The sequence below is a fragment of the Rhinatrema bivittatum genome, chromosome 2, assembly GCF_901001135.1.
Source record: "Rhinatrema bivittatum chromosome 2, aRhiBiv1.1, whole genome shotgun sequence".
Lineage (NCBI taxonomy): Eukaryota > Metazoa > Chordata > Amphibia > Gymnophiona > Rhinatrematidae > Rhinatrema > Rhinatrema bivittatum.
Genome location: NC_042616.1, coordinates 376,864,240 through 376,886,481, shown reverse-complemented (window position 1 = coordinate 376,886,481; position 22,242 = coordinate 376,864,240). Strand labels below are relative to the sequence as shown.

Below are 22,242 nucleotides of genomic sequence, written 5' to 3'. Positions count from 1 at the left end.
AATCTAAAAAAGTAAGATGGGAGAGTTAGAATGTATAGCAATGAATAAAGAAGTAGACATAATTGGGACAATGCTATATCTAGGTACAAATTATTTCGCAATGATAAAGTGGATCAATTTGATGGAGGGGGGGGGGGCTTTATGATACGGATGGCATAGAGTCCAACAGGATAAAGATCCTGCAGGAGACAGGGATGGTAACTTTTAAACAGGTGCACTGGTGCACATATGCACACATTCGTCGACTCGCGCCCAGTTACGCAGCCATTTTATAACCTACATACGTATATATGCGCATGTTATAAAATGGCCTGAGTGCGCACACATGTGCACACAATTTTAAGTGGATGTGCGTGCAAATGCCACGTCTATCATGTAAGTGGGAGGATTTTAAAACACACATGTACCAACGCCATTACCAGTTTTCCCTGTTCATTCGCAGTTCGCCCAAGTAAGGGATAGGACTTCGAAAACCCCTAGTTTAATAGCCTCCCTTCTCCCCTGTGAGTCCTGACGCTTAACATCCCACTGATCTATTTATCTTTATTTTATAACTTACATGTTCTCCATAGCAGAAGTAAAGTTACATGGCAGGGGACCCTAGTGCGTGCTTGTCCATGTAAGTATTTATGAGCTAATTTAAGTAGAAATTCGGGAACGCCCATGCCCCGCCTCTATTTTGGAACTTTTCATTTGTGCATGTAGCAGGAGATACGCACATACACAGTGACATTTAAAATCCGCTCGGCACATGCCAGCCCAACTTGTGTGCTTATCTCCCAGTTTTGGCATGCACCGGGCTTTTAAAATTCAACTTTAAATGCAGAGTAGAATCTTTGAGTGGAAACTCTGTGTCTCATGGGAATCAGCATAGAGATGGGGTAATACTACCGTCCACCTGGCCAAAATGAACAGACAAACAATGAAATGCCAACAAATTTGGCAGCACAGTAAAATAATGGGAGGGGTTTTTTTTAATAATCTGTTTAGAGTCTCAACAATAACAGGATAAACCAGTGTGGTACATAAAACAACATAACAATGATAGATATATATACATATATATACATATATATATATATAGAGAGAGAGAGAGAGATAGATTACAAAATAGAAGCTCAAGGCAGCCAACATCAGAGGTAACAAAAGAAAATAGAGATGGTCTCCCTGATTTTTAAATTCTTTTTTCCAGCCCCCTCCCCCGATACTAACACTCTCACAAACACACCAAACATACAGTCATTCAACAAATTCTTAAGTGATTCAGGACAGTTGTAGCCAAAGCAATATGATATCAGGCAACACAATAAAAAAAAAGCAAGAAGGAAACCATGTCACCCCTGCCAAATCCATTGCCATAAATGGAAATAGAGCCTTAGGGTCAATGCACGTTTAGGATCAGAAACCTTATTTTCAGCAATAGCTTCCATCACGTCCATAGTTTGCATAGAGTTCAAGCATGTACAGAACTACAGGGGTTCCTCCAAGCTCTAAACTTGTAAAATCACTTTTCTTTTTGCCAATAAGATCGATGTAGTCAAACATTTACCTCCCCCTTTAGGGAGGTAACATTCCCTGTCAACAGGTGTAAATAAATCATGTTGTCTGACTAGGGAACAGAGATGGATAAAATCTTTTCCAGATTTGTGCAGACCCGGAACCAAAAAGATTGTAATTTGCGATTTATGTGGTAAAGAGGATCCTCCTGAGTGCCAAACACAAAGCATCATGCCATAATTTCATTCTCGCACCCCTAGACCTGGTAAGGTAATACCTATGGAAGAGTTTAAATTGAAAGTCTCTCAAAGTAGCAGCTAAGAGATGCTTATACACCAAAGAAAAAGCCCTGGAATCGTCCCCTTCATCGATGACAAAGCCCAGGTCTTTGCCCCAGCCCACAGCTAATTTGTGAAGTCGATGATCTTTAAAATAGTCCTGGAGCATTAATACTCATGTTGAGATTTTATTGAATTTAGGAGTGGTGTCAAAAACAAAAGTATCATCTTCATCTGAGAAATACAGTTTCACCAACAAGCCCTTGTCCAGCGACTGACAATAATACTGGGCTTGGAAGTATGTAAAGAAATGTAAAGCAGGTAGCTTTACATTGCTCACCAAGCTGCAATAGAGAATAAAGATATTGCATTTCCCAGGTCAATCAACTGACCAATACAGTAAAGCCCTCTGTCCTTCCAGTCCCAGAATTTAGATGAATCCAAACCAACTGGAATGTATGAATTTCCAGAGAAGAAGAGCACAAGTGACAGATCTGTATATCATTTTGCATAGGCCCTCCACCATCTTCAAACTTTACACAGAGCGAAACCAAAAAGCACTACACTTGAAAGATGCAGTTGTTCCTATGTCATGTGGAGATAGTTGATAGGATGGTAGGGGTATGTCCATTCCAGCAGTAAGTGTTCCATATCAAATTTGTTCCCCAGATAACCAGTGCTGAAGAAACCACAGCAAACATGCTATATTATATACCCATAAATTAGGAAAACTCAGACTACTTTGGGCGTTAAGACATAAATTTTGAAAGCTTATATGAGCTCTCTTACCCTGCCAGACAAATGAGGAAATTAGAGAATGTATAGATTGTTTTATCCAGGGGGCAGCATTTGCATGATGTATAGATTCTTAGGTAAAATGACCATCTTCATTAAAGCACAGAGTCCTGAGAGAAATAGTGTTAAAACTCGCTAGTGACTCAAAAGAGACTTAGGGCCAGATTTTGTAACCTACGTGCGGGCGTAGATTTGTGCGTGCAACCCGGCGCGCACAAATCTACACCCGATTTTATAACATGCATGCGCAGCCGCGTGCATGTTATAAAATCCGGGATTGGCGCGTGCAAGGAGGTGCACACTTGTGCACCTTTCACTCGCCGAGCCCTAGGGGAGCCTCGATGGCTTTCCCCAATCCCTCCGCCCCCCCCCCCACCTTCCCTTCCCTTACCCTATCTAACCTGTCCCCCAGCCCTATCTAAATCTCCCCCCTACCTTTATTTTATTATTTACGCCTGCCTCCGGGCAGGCATAGGTTGCACGCTGGCCGAGTGTCAGCACGCAATCCCCGGGCCCAGCGGCAGTGTCGAAGCCTCTGGCCACACCCCGCCTCTTCCCGCCCACGCCCCACCAGTTTTTTCAAGCCCCGGGATATACACGCGTCCCGGGGCTTGCGTGCATCACCGAGCCTATGCAAAATAGGCTCGGTGCACGCAGGAGCAGGTTAATGTTTTCCCATGGAGGAACAAAATTATGATGGTATAGTTCTGCCACTGTACACGTCAGTTGGATCCCCAGATATTTCAACTTTTTATATGCCCATTACAATGGAAAAGGATCTTGCCACTTATCCATTAAAGCAGCATCTATAGGGAAAGCCTGTGACTTGGCATAATTTATCTTTAATCCTGAGAACCTGCCAAAAGAGTCAATGGTATTCATAAGAGGCAAAAACTCACAGTAAAAACTTTTTTAAATATATCCGAAGCAGAAAGCCTGTGAGGGAGTCAGTTGGACCGTTAGATGATCGAGGGGTTAAAGGGGCACTTAGAGAAAATAAGGCCATCGCGGAAAGATTAAATGATTTCTTTGCTTCGGTGTTTACTGAAGAGGATGTTGGGGAGGTACCCGTAATGGAGAAGGTTTTCATGGGTAATGATTCAGATGGACTGAATCAAATCACGGTGAACCTAGAAGATGTGGTAGGCCTGATTGACAAACTGAAGAGTAGTAAATCACCTGGACCGGATGGTATACACCCCAGAGTTCTGAAGGAACTAAAAAATGAAATTTCAGACCTATTAGTAAAAATTTGTAACTTATCATTAAAATCATCCATTGTACCTGAAGACTGGAGGATAGCAAATGTAACCCCAATATTTAAAAAGGGCTCCAGGGGCGATCCGGGAAACTACAGACCGGTTAGCCTGACTTCAGTGCCAGGAAAAATAGTGGAAAGTGTTCTAAACATCAAAATCACAGAACATATAGAAAGACATGGTTTAATGGAACAAAGTCAGCATGGCTTTACCCAGGGCAAATCTTGCCTCACAAATCTGCTTCACTTTTTTGAAGGAGTTAATAAACATGTGGATAAAGGTGAACCGGTAGATATAGTATACTTGGATTTTCAGAAGGCGTTTGACAAAGTTCCTCATGAGAGGCTTCTAGGAAAAGTAAAAAGTCATGGGATAGGTGGCGATGTCCTTTTGTGGATTGCAAACTGGCTAAAAGACAGGAAACAGAGAGTAGGATTAAATGGGCAATTTTCTCAGTGGAAGGGAGTGGACAGTGGAGTGCCTCAGGGATCTGTATTGGGACCCTTACTGTTCAATATATTTATAAATGATCTGGAAAGAAATACGACAAGTGAGATAATCAAATTTGCAGATGACACAAAATTGTTCAGAGTAGTGAAATCACAAGCAGATTGTGATAAATTGCAGGAAGACCTTGTGAGACTGGAAAATTGGGCATCCAAATGGCAGATGAAATTTAATGTGGATAAGTGCAAGGTGATGCATATAGGGAAAAATAACCCATGCTATAATTACACAATGTTGGGTTCCATATTAGGTGCTACAACCCAAGAAAGAGATCTAGGTGTCATAGTGGATAACACATTGAAATCGTCGGTGCAGTGTGCTGCGGCAGTCAAAAAAGCAAACAGAATGTTGGGAATTATTAGAAAAGGAATGGTGAATAAAACGGAAAATGTCATAATGCCTCTGTATCGCTCCATGGTGAGACCGCACCTTGAATACTGTGTACAATTCTGGTCGCCACATCTCAAAAAAGATATAATTGCGATGGAGAAGGTACAGAGAAGGGCTACCAAAATGATAAGGGGAATGGAACAACTTCCCTATAAGGAAAGACTAAAGAGGTTAGGACTTATCAGCTTGGAGAAGAGACGACTGAGGGGGGATATGATAGAGGTGTTTAAAATCATGAGAGGTCTAGAACGGGTAGATGTGAATCGGTTATTTACTCTTTCGGATAGTAGAAAGACTAGGGGGCACTCCATGAAGTTAGCATGGGGCACATTTAAAACTAATCGGAGAAAGTTCTTTTTTACTCAACGCACAATTAAACTCTGGAATTTGTTGCCAGAGAATGTGGTTAGTGCAGTTAGTATAGCTGTGTTTAAAAAAGGATTGGATAAGTTCTTGGAGGAGAAGTCCATTACCTGCTATTAAGTTCACTTAGAGAATAGCCATTGCCATTAGCAATGGTTACATGGAATAGACTTAGTTTTTGGGTACTTGCCAGGTTCTTATGGCCTGGACTGGCCACTGTTGGAAACAGGATGCTGGGCTTGATGGACCCTTGGTCTGACCCAGTATGGCATTTTCTTATGTTCTTATGTTCATGATAGGAAATAAACTGGTCTGAGGGTTGCTAAAAACATAGCAACATGTCATCTGCAAAAAGACTCAGCTTGACCTCATGTCTAGCCACTGAGATCCCCTGAAAATCAGGCATAGAGAGTAATTTTATTGCAAGAGCTCAAGAGGCAAAGTATATAGCAAGGGTAAAACGGGGCACCCCTGTCTCATATCACATTGCAATTTAAAGGGCTCAGAAAACAATCCATTTACTAAGAGCTGAGCATGAGGCTTGAAATAAAGCAATCAAATGTAGGAAAGAAAGGTTTCTCCCATATTATAAAGCCGATGCAATATCATGTGCTCAGGCTAATGCACAGGTGGACGCACGTCCAAACCAGTGCGTAGTTAATAGGGTTCATCACATATAAATGCCATGTTGAGGCTATTAGCTAGTACCCTCAATGTAAAAAATCACCATGCGCCCAATGCGCACATTTAAACTCTCAAAAATGAACGCCAGCTCTGGAGCTGGCATGGTCTTGAGGCATCCTAAGCCTCAACAGAGAAGCAGAAAATACTGCTTTTCTATGGTTCCTCCGAAGTAATATTGTCGCGATACTAAATAGAAGGAACCATAGAAAGTAACAATATGGGGGGAAAAAAAAAGTCTTGACGGCGTTCAGGTTAGGAAAACAGACAATCAATTTATTAGCATTCATTTTCCTAACCCATGATTGTGCATGTGTTTTCCTAATCTGTGCACAGTCATGACTCCTGGGTGCCCAATGCAATAGGCACATGAGCCACCACGCTAAAAAGGATGTGCTAGGGGTGCATCTCTAATGCTTCCTTTTTAGTGAGGCGGCTCATTTGCCAGTTGCATCGGGCACCCAAGAGTGGTAAATGTGCATGCAGTAAAAAATGAGCACCCAGTTTGGACGCACATTTTTTTACATGCACTTTATTGCATCGGCTTGTATATTGCTGCAAGATCCAGAATAAATATGAACAATCAACCCTGTCAAATGCTTTTTCAGCATCAAAATTTACCAAAATCTCGCTGTTGTTCTTGGACAAGTGAATAAATAACAAGCAATGTTTTTAGCAAATTTGTGGAAGAAACTCTGCTCTTAACAAACCCAGATTGATCTGGTAATCTCAGCATTTGGATAACCCCATTCAACCTCTAAGCTGCCAATAATTTAATGTCCTGATTTAACAAGGAAATTGGTCTGTAAGATTCCAATAATTTAATGTCCTGATTTAACAAGGAAATTGGTCTGTAAGATTCTGCAAAATGCAGATCCTTACCTGGCTTGGAAAGCAAGATGACTGATGCCAGATTATGGCCCGTCTTAAATCTACCCAAAGTATGCACCACCTGAAACATTTGCTTCAATGGAGTTAAAACAACATTATCTAGTATCTTGTAAAATTCTGTGCCAAAACCATCTGGTCCTGGAGCCTTAGCCATAACAAGTTTAGATATGCCAGTTTTGTTTTTATTTTTTTTTGTAAATACAATTTTTATTGTTTTATCCAAAAAAATACAACACGGAAGGTGGGTTAACTCTTCACCACCATCCTAGTAAGTTACAAACTCTTTTATAACCCTCAGACAAACTTCCCCGAATGCCCTCCCCCCTCCCGAGTCTCCCAGGGTGGTCAACTCCTGAACAGGAGTCCAGGTCCTTCACCAGTCAATAGTGTAAAGTAAGAACAGGTCCAAATAGTAATCCTCTGTCAGTCCATGGAGTACTCATTACAGGCCCTCATTGTAGATCGAACTGCGGACACGCTGTGGTAAGGATTGCAGATAGACATCCCAGACGTCCAGAAATCTCTTCCGGTGACGTGGAGAAATACGCATAGAGGCAGCTTCTAGAATCATCATGCGATGGAAGCAGTTACGCCAAGTCCAATAAGAAGGAGCCAGGACCTCACGCCAATGCAGCAAAATCACTTTCTTCCCTACCAAGCAGGCCTTGTGGATAAGCAAGCGGATTCCCCAACCTCGAACGCGTAAGGGAGAGATGCATCCAAAGAGAAGCCACAGGGGGGATATCGGGATGGTCACTCCCAACAAGTTTTCTAAGTAATGGACCAAGCGGATCCACATAGAGTGAATTGCTGGACACTCCCAAAATGCATGGGACAACGTGCCTCGCAAGTTGCCACAGCGGACACATGCAGGGGAGGGTGAAATTTGTGAATAAAACGCCCCCTGTGCTGATAGATAACTTCTCCTAAAGAATTTATATTGCATCTCTCTATAGTAGGAGTTCACTGAGAGTTGGGAAATGCGCCGGAAGCCAGCAGTAATAATATGTCTATTAATGACAAACACCCCATCACTATTCCACCTCTGAACTAAAATAGAACAGGAGTCCACCTCAGTCAACTGCTGTAACTTCGTATAATAACGGGACAAAGAGGGTATCTGCTCTCGGGTGAGAGAGAACAAAGAGTCCAACGCTTGAAAGTGCGAGGGTCGCCTAACATCTAGGGGGAGTGAGGAGACATAATGTTTCAGCTGTAGGTAGGGAAAAACATCAGCTTTAGAAATACGTTATAAGTCCCCCAAGTTCAGTAAAAGGTAATAGGGTCCCCTCTGGTGACATGACATGGCCCAATAAGGATATCCCTCTCGTACGCCAGCGCTGAAATGCCACCGTATGCGTACCTGGGGAGAAATCAGGATTCCCCCGAACCGGCAGGAACCATGCATTAATACGTGGGATGTGCAGGAGGCGGGTGAGCCGAAGCCATGCAGTCCGTACCGGACTAACCAATATATTCCTCCCCAAGTAGCTAGGGATTGAACTGGACGGAGCCTGTAATACAAAATGGAGTGATAAAGAGGCAGCCAGCTCCACATCAGCAGCAAGATGAATGACCGCGGAAGAGGTTAACAACCAATCCCTAATCAGTCTCAAATTGCTAGCTAAATTATACAATGCCAAATCTGGGACCCCTAACCCCCCCCCCCCCCCGTCCCCAACGCCCCCGCATCCACCCCAGGGGGATACGAGATTTCCCTCCTCTCCAATAGAAACGCCTTTGGGCCTTGTCTAACTGCTTAAGCTCCGCTGTTCGTATCTGTAAAGGCAAATTTTGGAATAAGTAGAGCCATTTTGGCAAAATAATCATTTTGAACAGGTGAACTCTACCCCCCAAAGAGATGGGCAAGCCTGCCCAGGCAGCCAGTTTTTCCTGAGTAAATTTGAGCAAGGGGAGAACATTTAATCTATATATATGAGAGAGGTCCCGGGGTATAACTATACCAAGGTATTTAAACGAGGGGCCAGCCCATTGTAAAGGGAAATCTTCCCCCCACCCTGTCTCCAGGAACTCAGGAAACGGCAAGGCCGCCGATTTAACAAGGTTTAAGTGGAAGCCTGTAAATACACCATATTCCCAAAAAATCCAAAGTAAGGAGGAGAGAGAGGCTCGAGGATTAGTAAGAAAAACCAAAATGTCATCTGCAAATGCTGCATATTTAAAGGTAGAGGACTGGAAGCGAAACCCCTTAACAGTTTTACTCAGATGGATTTTCTGGAGCAGAGGTTCCAATTGGAGAACAAATAAAAGAGGGGACAACGGACACTCTTGTCTAGTACCTCGGGAAATAGAAAAAATCTCCGAAGAAGAACCATTAGCTATCACCGTAGCCTGCGGGGCCTGGTATAACAAGCTCACTGCATTGAGGTAAAACCCAGTGAACCCCATGCGTCTTAACACCCAAAAGAGATAGTTCCAGTCCACCCTGTCGAACGCTTTTCAGCGTCAAAACTAACGGCTAGGAAGGGGGCCCCCATCTGCTGACACATGATCATTGCTGCTAAAACTTTACGAATATTAGTCAGAGCATAACGCTTACGGACAAAGCCCACCTGGTCTGCCCCCACTAAGGTGGGAAGGATAACCGAAAGACGGTCCGCCAGCACTTTAGCAATAAGCTTTTGGTCAAAATTCAATAGAGAAATGGGGCGATAGGATTCGGGGGCCAGGGTGTCCTTCCCTGGTTTGGGTATCAGAACAATATTAGCCATATTAACATGAGCAGGGAAGGACCCTCTGTCTACAAGGGCCTCCACCACCTGCACCAAGGGATCCCCCACCAAGTCAATCAGACATTTATAGAACTCGGCCCCATAGCCATCAGGGCCCGGCGACTTAAGAGCCTTCGCCCCACGAATAACTGATTGTATTTCAGCCAACGTCACTGGACTGTTCAAGCGGTCCCTCTGCTCACTGGTCAGGCAGGGGAGATGCAACTGCTCACAGAAGCGAGCGCAGGCCTCCGGGTCCCAATGGTCGGACGTGTATAGATCCGTATAATAATCCCGGAATCTACGCAATATGTCCTTGGTGGCTGTCAGGACACCACCCGTTTGAGAGTGCAGCGCCGGGATGTAACGAGACCCCTTAACCGAGCGCACTAGGTTAGCCAGCATTTTCCCTGCTTTGTTACTATGCTGATGAAGTTTATACTGGTAATAGAGAAAGCTCTTTCGGGCCCTCTGATGAATGAGTGTATTTAATTCACCCTGAATCGTAAAATAGTCCACCCGCAATCTATGTGAGTTCCCATTATTTAAAGCCGCCCTGGCTCTCTGTAATTTATGGGTTAAAGTCAGAATCCTATGGTTCATAGCTTTTTTCCTATGTGTCATATAAGAAATAATCTCGCCCCTCAACACTGCCTTGGCAGTATACCAAAACAGTATCGGATCCTCAGCGTGTTGAGCATTGAGGGTGGCATAGTCAGTCCAGCGAGCTCGCAAGAATTCTTGAAACTTAACATCCTGCACTAGGTAGAATGGGAGTCGCCACTGAAAGGTAACACTAGAAGTATGGCCCATCTGCACCGCCAGTGATACCGGGGCATGATCTGAGACAACAATATCTCCAATGACTACGTCCCCCACCTGTGACAAAAGATGTGCACTGACTAAGAAATAATCAATCCTAGAGAGGGTGCCATGCACCCAAGATATGTGTGTGAAATCTTTCTCTCCAGGGTGCAAAACACGCCAGACATCAAGCAGACAGAATTATTGCTCCAAAAAAGAAGGCCCCCTTCCATGTCCCACTTGCGAACTCGCTGGAGAAGATCTATCCAATTGATCATCCCGGATCGTATTGAAGTCCCCCCCCTACCAATAAACACTCCGCTGCATATGGTAGAAGATGGCGATAGATTTCCTGATAGAAACTGGGACTATAATTATTGGGAGCGTAGATATTACACAAAATCACCTTAGTCTGATATATCTCAGCTTCCAAAAGGAGATACCGCCCCAGTGGATCTTGGATAGTGGAATGAACCTGTAGGGGCAACTGAGACTTAATCCATATGACCACTCCCGCAGACTTAGTGGTGCCTGAGGCATAATACACCTGTCCACCCCAGAGTTTACTTAACTTCTCGTGTTCCCCATCTGTGAGGTGTGTCTCCTGTAAAAATGCAATATTGGCGCCTTTACGCTTAAGGAGAGTATGAATTTTAGATCTCTTAATAGGAGAATTTATCCCACAAACGTTCCAAGTGATTAAGTTAAGGGCAGAATTAGAGGAATAACATTATTAGTGGATTATTTATTGAAATCCAAATGCAAGTTATGTGAGGCAGAGGCCCTCCCAGCCGAGGCCTCTCCCCCAAAAACCCACCAGGACTGACTAATACACCACAACTGGTCAACCACGTCTGATGGAATGTTCCCCAGGAGACTCGTTCCCTAAACCCCCCCCCCCTCCCAACCAACCCAGATACCCTTACCCCACCCCTGTTCCGCCTTACCAAATCCCCGGCAAGGACTTCCTTCCCCTGTATCAGCGAGATCACTGCCATGCTGGCCTTCCCCCCCCCCATCTGCATCACATAGCAATAAACAAAGAGACATAGATAAGTAACTTGGGACTGTATGACCCTTGCTTCAAACAGAAACAGCTCATAAATCCAACCATGGCTTAAAACAACGGGGTTATTGCCATCAAGGAGCCATATGAACAATTATATGGTTCGGCATTAGAAAGGTTATGAACAATCATAGACCCCCCTTTCCAAATGAGTTTCATAACATGCAGTCTCAGGAAAAAGAAATAAAGTACTAGAGCAGGAAAAAGCACCCCTAACTAAGGACATGAAATAGGGAGCCTGGATAAAGATAACCACATATATATCCCGCAATGAACTGGCTCCTACTCAGAGACTGCACTAGGTAAACATGGCGCTTGAAACTCAGTCCAGGTCCAAAGCAGTGCACATGCATGCCGCATGGGTATGTCCTCGAGCCAAAAAAAATGCGCAAGACAAAAATTGTGCTTGAAGCTCGGTCCAGGTCCAGATCCGTGCCAAGGCACGCCACAAGGATATGTCCTCGAGCCAAAAATAGTGAACCCAAACATCCGTACTTAAAATACAAGCAAAAAAAAAAAAAAATCCCCACGGCTGTGCATAACCTATTTTGATAAGACACATTAAGAATGAAAAAAACCCATCCTAGGGCTCGTGTGCCGACTTGATGCCAGAGTCCTGAAAAGAAGGTAAGGCAACACAAAAACGCGAGCTAAAAAAAACAAAAAAAAACATAGGGATAAGAAAACCCAATACTGCATGTGTCCTGCATGGAAATTATGTCCAAAGAGAGCACAACTCCAGAGTCGCAAAATCGAAGAATACAAAGAGTCAGCATACTTATCAGTAAAGATGAAACCCAGCTTTGTCAAACACGCCTAAGGCTCCGGCTCAAGTAGGCAGCGAGGTAGCAGGAGAGCCCGCCGCCGGCACGCTAGACTCCATTAACAGCGCACGGGCCTCCTGAGGGGAAGGGTACCATCGTATTCCAGCCTCAGTGGCGATCTGCAGTCGGGCCGGAAACAACAGGGAAGCCCGTATTCCTCGCGCCAGCAGTTGGGTACATATGGGAGCCATCGCGCGCCTCTGGAAAGAGACGGCCGACGAAAAGTCCTGAAATATCAGCACCTTCTGGTTCTCATATTGAAGAGTGCGGCCTTTACGCATGGCAGCCAATACCTCCTGTTTGTGGGCAAAGTTAAGGATTTTTGCCACAACCACCCGGGGTCTGTCAGCCTCTTGCCTTTTAGCTCCGAGCTGGTGCGCCCGCTCCACGCGCAAGGCCCCATGGGCTGTGGTGAGCGAGAGTTCCTTGGTAAGCCAAGTTTCAAGCAAGGTTGGCAGGGCACGATCGTCGATAGATTCAGGCAAGCCGACGAAACGCAAGTTCGAGCGCCGGGCATGATTCTCTAGATCGTCAATTTTCGCGCTATTTTTTACCACCTCGGCCCGCAGTGCCGCGAGCTCAGTTTGCATGCTGTGGAGGCCATCTTGATTTTCTGAGACCCGGTTCTCCAATTCGGTGCAGCGAGATTCAAATTTGTTTAAATTGACAGAAATTTCTGCCACCGCCGTTGAAATTGATTTCAATTTGGGCCCCAATGCCTCGAGAACAGCTGTCTTAATTTCGGCTAACGCTGGCGCCGCAGGCTGTTCGGCGGGGTTTTCCACAGCGGCCATATTAGAGGGCCCTGGGGGAGCCGACAACTCTTTTCCTTTATCCTTAGTAGATTTAACCGAGCGAGCCGGCATGCCCAGATCTGTGCCCGTACCTCAAAGGGCTGTGCCCCGCTGGTTTCTAAGCCCAAAACCAACTTTTAGGATGCAGATGGAGGTAGATTCCAGAGGCAGGACGCCGAGAGCGGGGGAATCACATCCTCCACACTCAGTGCATCACGTGATCTCTAGATATGCCAGTTTTAATTTCAATCTCACTAATAGTGGAGATGAGTGCTCCCTACTGTTCAGCAGTTAAAGAAGGCAGCTGCATATCATGCATAATCACAAGGTTAGAAATTGGGCCCACAACAAATAAAGATTTATAAAAAATCTCCGAATGCCCTCAAAATATCTGGTTGAGGATGTAAGGTAAGGATGGTGGGGCCGTTTAGCAATAGTGATTATAACATGATCAAATTTGAATTAATGACTGAAAGGGGGACAATAAGTAAATCCACCGCTTTAGCACAAACCTTTCAAAAGGGAAAGTTTGATAAAATGAGAAAAATAGTTAAAAAAGCAAACAAAAAAAATCTGAAACATGCAGCTACAAAGGTTAAGCGTGTGCAATAGGCATGAAAATTGTTAAAATGTACCATCTTAGAAGTGCAGTCCAGATGCATTCACCACATTAAGAAAGGTGGAAGGAAGGCCAAACAATTGCTAGCATGGTTAAAAGGTGAGTTGAAAGAGGCTATTTTAGCCAAAAGATCTTCCTTCAAAAATTGGAAGAAGAATCCATCTGAAGAAAATAAGAAAAAGCATAAGCATTGGCAAGTTAAATATAAAACAATGATAAGACAGGCTAAGAGAGAATTTGAAAAAATTGGCTGTATAGGCAAAAACTCCTAATTAAAAACCTTTTAAAATATATCCAAAGCAGGAAGCCTGTGAGGGAGTCAGTTGGAACATTAGACGAACAAGGGGTTAAAAGGGCACTTAGAGAATGTAAGACCATCGCAGAAAGACTAAATTAATTCTTTGCTTCAGTGTTTACAGATGAGGATGTTGGGGAGATACCATTCTGGAAACAGTTTTCAAGGGTGACGATTCAGATGAACTGAGCCAAATCACGGTGTACCTGGAAGATGATGTAGGCCAGATTGAGAAACTGAAGAGTAGTAAATCACCCGGACCAGATGGTATACACCCCAGGGTTCTGAAAGAACTCAAAAATGAAATTTCAGACCTATTACAAGTAATTAGTAGCCTATCATTAAAATCATCTGCTGTACCTGAAGACTAGAAGGTGGCCAATGTAACCCTGATATTTAAAAAGGGCTCCAGAGGTGATCCTGGAAAATATAGACCTGTGAGCCTCACTTAAGTGCCAGGAAAAACCTTTGAAAATGTTATAAATAATAAAATACAAAACATTTAGATAGACATGATTTAATGGGACACAGCCAGCATGGTTTTGCTAAAGGGAAGTCTTGTCTCACAAATCTGCTACATTTTTTGAAAGGGTGAAGAAACATGGATAAAGATGAACCGTTAGATGTGGTGTATTTAGATATTAGGAAGTCATGTGACAAAATCCCTCATGAGAGGCTTCTAAGAAAACTAAAATGTCATAGGATGGGGGCAATGTCCTTTTGTGAACTGCATACTGGTTAAAAGACAGGAAACAGAAAGCAGGATTAAATGGGGGGGTTTTCACAGTGGAAAAAGGTAAACAGTGGAGTGCCTCAGGGATCTGTGCTTCAACCAATGCTTTTTAATATATTTACAAAATGATCTGGAAAGGGGTACGACGAGTAAGGTGATCAAATTTGCAGATGACACAAAATTATTCAGAGTAGTTAAATCACAAGAGGATTGTGATAAATTGCAGGAGGACCTTGTGAGACTGGAAGACTGGGCGTCCAAATGGCAGATGAAAATTAATGTGGACAAATGCAAGGTGATGCATATAGGAAAAAATAACCCATGCTGTAGTTACATGATGTAAGGTTCCATATTAGGAGCTAACACTCAGGAAAGAGATCCAGGTGTCATAGTGGATAACACATTGAAATGGTTGGCTATGGAGGTAAAAAAACAAACAGAATGTTAGGAATTATTAGGAAAGGGATGGAAAATATAACGGTGAATGTCATAATGCCTCTGTTTTCGCTCCATGGTGAGACTGCACCTTGAATACTGTTTTGGGTTTCATGTTCCCAATCAAATTAGCCAAAAGTTTGTCAGACTTATTACTCCAGTGTAATAACATGTATTGAAGATAAATTAAATTATGCTGGGCTTGCAAGGAAAATAGGGCATACAGCTGAGAACGCGTATCTGCAAGTTTCTGCTTGAGCTCAGGGGAAAGATCTTTGATATGAATGATCCATAGATTTGATAGCTGAGCTGTGAGATCCTTTACTTTCCTCTGTTGACCTTTGCTTTTATTAATCTAGTAGGAGATGATATGACCCCACAAAACAGCCTTAGCGGTATTCCAAAACACTATTGCTGATGGGAGCTTTTAGATTGTTCTCCTTTCACTGTCTTCAAATACCCTCCTCACTTCCAGGGCACCACAGGGAATGTTACCATAAATCTCTGCTCACAGACTCCCTGGCTTGATTCCTTCAGAATCTTCCTGAGACACCTTCTTTAGATGACCAGCCCTTTCCCAAGAGTAAATATTTCTTTTTATACCACTGCAACACACGCTGCCAATGGCCCAGAGTCACACTTCCACTTGCATATCTGGCATACTCTTACTAGTCTGGTCCTTGATCTGTACTCTGGAAGCTTCCCAACTTTTGACTTTGCCATAAGACACCTTCCCAGGAAGCAAGTTACCAAATATTCCTTCTATTGAAGCCACCCACAACTAGGCTTTATCAGAACTCCTCAGAAAACCAGAACATTTCCCACTGTAAAGTATAACAATGCACTTTTAACCTCTCACATTAAACATAAACCCATTGAAATCTTGGCCCCTGTAGATTAAGAACATAAGAACATAAGAAAATGCCATACTGGGTCAGACCAAGGTTCCATCAAGCCCAGCATCCTGTTTCCAACAGTGGCCAATCCAGGCCATAAGAACCTGGCAATTACCCAAAAACTAAGTCTATTCCATGTTACCATTGCTAATGGCAGTGGCTATTCTCTAAGTGAACTTAATAGCAGGTAATGGACTTCTCCTCCAAGAACTTATCCAATCCTTTTTTAAACACAGCTATACAAACCGCACTAACCACATCCTCTGGCAACAAATTCCAGAGTTTAATTGTGCGTTGAGTAAAAAAGAACTTTCTCTGATTAGTTTTAAATGTATAAGTTCGCCATCTAGTGACCTCTTAGAGTTACATGTATAATATCATGTTCCATTTTACAGTGAATAATCTATTTATCCTGTTTCAAAGCAACATTAATCGTTCTAATTTCCTTAAGGTCTTCCTCCAATTGTCCGATTTTTCCCATCTTCCCAAAAGACTCTTGAGCATGCCCCAGATTTACCACTTTAGAAGCCGAGGAAGTTTATCTCCAAAGAACATTTTACCCATGAATTATCTAAATGACCAGTGCTGACCACAATGAGTCCAGAATCACCACAGGAGGTTTATCTAGCAGAAAGTGAGACTCACACAAGCAGGTCGACATTAAACTCCAGTATCCCCCCAAACTCCAGGAAGCCATAGCTGCTCCCTTCCAATGCAAAGTCCACTCAGTCCATCTCCCAGATACACATGAACATCAGGACACACTGCTGTTATCGCTCACTCTTTACTTAAAAGATGCCGAGGTTGGGCTCCACCTGCTGCCACTCGACTGCTGGCATCATCAGTCTGTGTGATCATAGCCACCTGATCCAAGGTACTTCTCTTTGACAGCAAGATATATTAATCTAAAGAGCTCAGTGATGTCTCTTCCCCAGGAGAAACCAAAGTTCCTGCTCCGGAGTTGACTGCAGGGGCCAAAGAGCCCTCCTGAACAGGTCCGCTATAAACAAATGGATGTGGAGGTCTGAGGTTTGAAGAAAAAAATGCTGACCTTCCCTTTCCTTTTAAGTAGCATAGTACATAAGAACATAAGAAAATGCCATACTGGGCCAGACCAAGGGTCCATCAAGCCCAGCATCCTGTTTCCAACAGTGGCCAAACCTGGCAATTACCCAAAAACTAAGTCTATTCCATGTTACCATTGCTAATAGCAGTGGCTATTCTCTAAGTGAACTTAATAGCAGGTAATGGACTTCTCCTCCAAGAACTTATCCAATCCTTTTTTTAAACCCACTATACTAACTGCACTAACCACATCCTCTGGCAACAAATTCCAGAGTTTAATTGTGCGTTGAGTAAATAAGAACTTTCTCCGATTAGTTTTAAATGTGCCCCATGCTAACTTCATGGAGTGCCCCCTAGTCTTTCTACTATCCGAAAGAGTAAATAACTGATTCACATCTACCCGTTCTAGACCTCTCATGATTTTAAACACCTCTATCATATCCCCCCTCAGTCGTCTCTTCTCCAAGCTGAAAAGTCCTAACCTCTTTAGTCATTCCTCAAAGGGGAGCTGTTCCATTCCCCTTATCATTTTGGTAGCCCTTCTCTGTACCTTCTCATCGCAATTATATCATTTTTGAGATGCAGCGACCAGAATTGTACACAGTTTTCAAGGTGCGGTCTCACCATGGAGCGATACAGAGGCATTATGACATTTTCCGTTTTATTCACCATTCCCTTTCTAATAATTCCCAACATTCTGTTTGCTTTTTTGACTGCCGCAGCACACTGTACCAACGATTTCAATGTGTTATCCACTATGACACCTAGATCTCTTTCTTGGGTTGTAGCACCTAATATGGAACCCAACATTGTGTAATTATAGCATGGGTTATTTTTCCCTATATGCATCACCTTGCACTTATCCACATTAAATTTCATCTGCCATTTGGATGCCCAATTTTCCAGTCTCACAAGGTCTTCCTGCAATTTATCACAATCTGCTTGTGATTTAACTACTCTGAACAATTTTGTGTCATCTGCAAATTTGATTATCTCACTCGTCGTATTTCTTTCCAGATCATTTATAAATATATTGAAAAATAAGGGTCCCAATACATATCCCTGAGGCACTCCACTGTCCACTCCCTTCCACTGAGAAAATTGCCCATTTAATCCTACTCTCTGTTTCCTGTCTTTTAGCCAGTTTGCAATCCACGAAAGGACATCGCCACCTATCCCATGACTTTTTACTTTTCCTAGAAGCCTCTCATGAGGAACTTTGTCAAACGCCTTCTGAAAATCCAAGATAGTAACCCATCCACCTCCCCCAAAAAAAATCATATAAAGTCAAGAAACAAATTTGTCAGCAGAGGTTCTTGGCATTGCTGCTTCTTATGCTACCATCTTGGCTCTACCCTCTTATTCTCTATTATAAGTTGTTTAATTATGATTAGAATTATTGCTGATTTTTGTTTCCAGATTGACTGGGAAATTTGGAATGGGGTGAACAGTTGGTAATATTTAAATATACAATGGGGTAGATTTTTAAAAACAGCGCTATCGCGTACTTTTGTTTGCGCAGCAGGCGCAAACAAAAGTACGCTGCATTTTATAAGATACGCGCATAGCCGCTTGTATCCTCTAAAATCCTGGACCGGCGCGCGCAAGGCTGCCGATTTTGGGCAGCCTACGCGCGCCGAGCCGCGCAGCCTGCCTCCGTTCCCTCCGAGGCCGCTCCGAAATCGGAGCGGCCTCGGAGGCAACTCTCTTTCGCCCTCCCCTCACCTTCCCCTTTCTTCCTCTAACTAACCCACCCCCCCGGCCCTATCTAAACCCCCCCCTTACCTTTGTCCGTAGATTTACGCCTGCGAGAAGCAGACGTAAATCTACGAGCGCCAGCGGACTGCTGGCGCGCCGTCTTCCGACCCGGGGGCTGGTCCGGAGGCCTGGACCACGCTCCCGGGCCGGCGCCACGCCCCCGGTCCCGCCCCCGAAACACCATGTCCCGCCCCCGAAACGTAGCGTCATCGGGTCCCGCCCCCGACACGCCCCCTTCGACAAACCCCGGAACCTACGCGCGTCCCGGGGTTCTGTGTGCGCCGGCGGCCTATGGAAAATAGACGCGCCGGCGCACAAGGCCCTGCTTGCGTAAATCCAGGCGGATTTATGCGAGCAGGGCTTTTAAAATCCGCCCAAATGTATTTAGTAGGGTTGTTAAGCTCTTTTACTCCTGTCATCCATATATGGAAATATTTGGGGATGGTATGGGCGATTGGGTAGGCACGTCTTTGAATGGGTAAGGGAAAAAGGTTGAACCAACTGGATTTTTCTTGAATGTAATATGAGTTGTGTGGATTTTTGTGTGATTTTCTTTTGTTTTGTATACAATTTTATTCTAGTTCAATAAAATTTAAATTGAAAAACAAATCTGAAGGCTTAACAAATGAAAACATTTCAGTTTTTTATTCATTAATCAATGTAGTTGTATACAGAAAGCTGTTTTCACCTTCTGTATAATGTTTGAATATGCTTCTGTGGTGTCCTCCTCATTGCATATTTGTTTGAATAGTGCAAGTGCTGTGATTCCAATTGTGCCTTTATTTCCAACCTGGTACTGCTGTCTTAATTTAAAAAAGGTGTTTCTCTATAGCAGAATTTTTTATTTTAACAAACATTTGTATTTTATGACAGAAGCACAATGCAAGTCTGAAAACGCTGAAGCCAGTGAAACTGGATGGGGAGGTGAGATTTATGCTGAGTTTTCCATTCAAAGTTTTTGTTTGCTGCTGGGTCTTAAAATGGCACATCACCAACATATTATAACTTATCGCTTACAGGAGCAAGGAAAAATAGCAAAATTGGGATTAGAACTCCGTTTGCTCACATCTGACGTCGATTCTGAGACTGAAAAATGGGATGACCAAGAGAGTGAGATTGTGCGGCATGGCCAGAGCATGTCCAGCATGGCTTATTCCATGTACCTCTTCACCAGGTACTGATAACATTAAGTACAATGCAAACATCGTATCTGGGAAGCATATGTGCAGTTTGGAATAGGAAGGGGGAATGTCTCTCAACACTACTTTTCTTTTCTTCGTTGATATTCCTCTTTGCTACTGGTGAAGACAGCAGGATCTACGAATCTGAACATTTATAATCTGTGGCCTAGCAGTGTAAAGTTGTAGTAAGAAAGCAACAGGTATCCATGATTGAATTTGTCAGCTTTTCCTTCTCTTTCCCACGTTCTCTGTTGGCCAATCATTTCAAAATGTTGTGAAATCATGGTATACTTTCAGTTCTTCCACTGCCTATTTATTTGAAGAGCAGAATGTCATGCTTGTTCTAGAGGTGAAGAGAATGTGTACTAGATGAGCTCTGCCCCCATTATCATCCTCTTGATATTTTACTACTTCTGCTTTTGTTTTATACAAATCAGTTCTGAGCAGTACCTAAATTTGCTCTCTCAATGCCAGGTTATAGTCACCCAATTTACAAAGTAAAAAACAATATTTTTTCCTAATAGTTACTTTTCTGTTATGTTCATAACATCATGGGAAGTCATTGTTTAACTGCTATAAAAACCTGGGCAAACAGTGAGTGTAATACCTGTAATAAAAATACATCCAATTGCTTTTATTGACTTTAATTTGAAATTTTGCTTCCAAATCTACAATGCTTAATGGAGCCGATATTCAAACGGTAATTAGCTGGATAAGTTACTTATCAGGGTAAGTAGATTAGTACCTCCCCAATCCGCTCACAACTTCTTTTTGGATAACGTAGCTGGATAGGTTACAATATTTATACTTATCGGGTTAAGTTAACCGAATAACTTAGACCTACTCAATAACACATCTAAACTTAGTCAGATAACACTAACCCAGCTAAGTAGCAGTTGTGCCAGGGATATTCAGCAGCGTTGCCGTGCTGCTGAATATCCCATGTAAGTTAGCCAGATAAGTCTTATCTGGCTATCTTGCATAGACATTCAGCTTTGAATATTGGCCTCATTAATGGTGATACAGAAAATTAATCACCACTGCCTGGCTGTGAAACTAACACCCCCTCTTCACCCCTACTGCACAAAATTTAAAAGCCTAGAACCATTTTTGGACTTTAAATCCATTTACTAACATCAGTGGGTCTTGAGCTTTCATTTGGCACCTTATAAAAATATATCCATCTGCCTAGGAAGGTGTAGAACTATCAGACAGCAACTGTTCTGGTTCATATATATATATATATAGTTCAAGCTCTTTGCTTGTGATAGATCACAGGCAAAGAGCTTGAACTAAATAGATCATTTTAATGGGAAGTAGCTCAAGACTTGATTCAAACCTATTACATAGTCACATATTACTCAGCAAAGCCTAAACTGAGTGATCAGTTTGCCTAATTTGTGTTTTTCTGGTGGATAAATATCTTAATGCATGATAATGTGTGACAGCAGAAAAGGTTTGACCTGGACCTGAGAATACAGATGGAAGACATACAATATATAAGGTGATATTTTCCTTTGCATGCAGATGAATTCAGCCAAGATCCAGACCAGATGTGCATGATGTTTTTGTGATTGCACACAGCTTGTTCATATTAGATGAAACTCATCTGTTTCTAAGTGAGCCCACTTTACTCTTTGCATTCATTTTGTTTGAGTGTGTTACACCAGACAAATGAGTTTTAGATTGAGGTCCCTGCCTAGTGACAAGACATTTATTTATTATGTAGGTGTTTTATATACCATCGTTCCAAAAGAAGATCACAACGGGTTTACACATCAATAATCAGATCCTTATTCAGTTTGCACAATCTGGGTTAGCATTCATATACTGGATGTACTACACATCAGTAGATGGAATTCTAGGTCATATTCATTCATTCATTTTATAGGTCAACATAACTGTGTACAAGTTCTAATTCTCCTTACATTACACTTTATATAGCTCTATATTATATTATACTAATTGCTCATTATTCTAATATCTCTGGCCCTGACAGTAAATTTATCGGCTTATTGGTGTTTTATGTTAAGTCATAAGCATTTCTAAAGAGCCATGTTTTCAGTTCATGTTTGAAACTCTTTCTGTTATCAGACATAATGACTCTGGTAGGGAGTTCCATAACTTAGGGCCTGCTATGGAAAATGTTTGGTCTCTTTTTTGAGTTAGGTGTGTGTTCTGTGTTGTGGGTACCATTAGCAGTCCTTTATTTTTCAATCTTAGTGCTCTCTTTGACATGTATGGTTGAAGTGTCACTCCTAATAAGCTTGGATTAATGTTGTTAATGATATTAAAGATTAGAGTTAATAGTTTGTAATGAATTCTGGATTGTACCAGAAGCCAGTGCAATGCTGTTAGTAAAGGGTTGATGTGATCAAA

General features: G+C 42.8%; 1 protein-coding gene across 1 annotated transcript in view; it reads left to right on the top strand.

Moving 5' to 3' along the window:
- Nucleotides 1–22,242, top strand: part of CTNNAL1 (catenin alpha like 1) — an 852,902-nt gene that overhangs the window by 778,389 nt on the left and 52,271 nt on the right. The window contains 2 exon segments of the mRNA XM_029589981.1: nucleotides 19,556–19,606; nucleotides 19,702–19,856. Of these exon segments, the coding sequence (XP_029445841.1) occupies nucleotides 19,556–19,606; nucleotides 19,702–19,856 (206 nt within the window).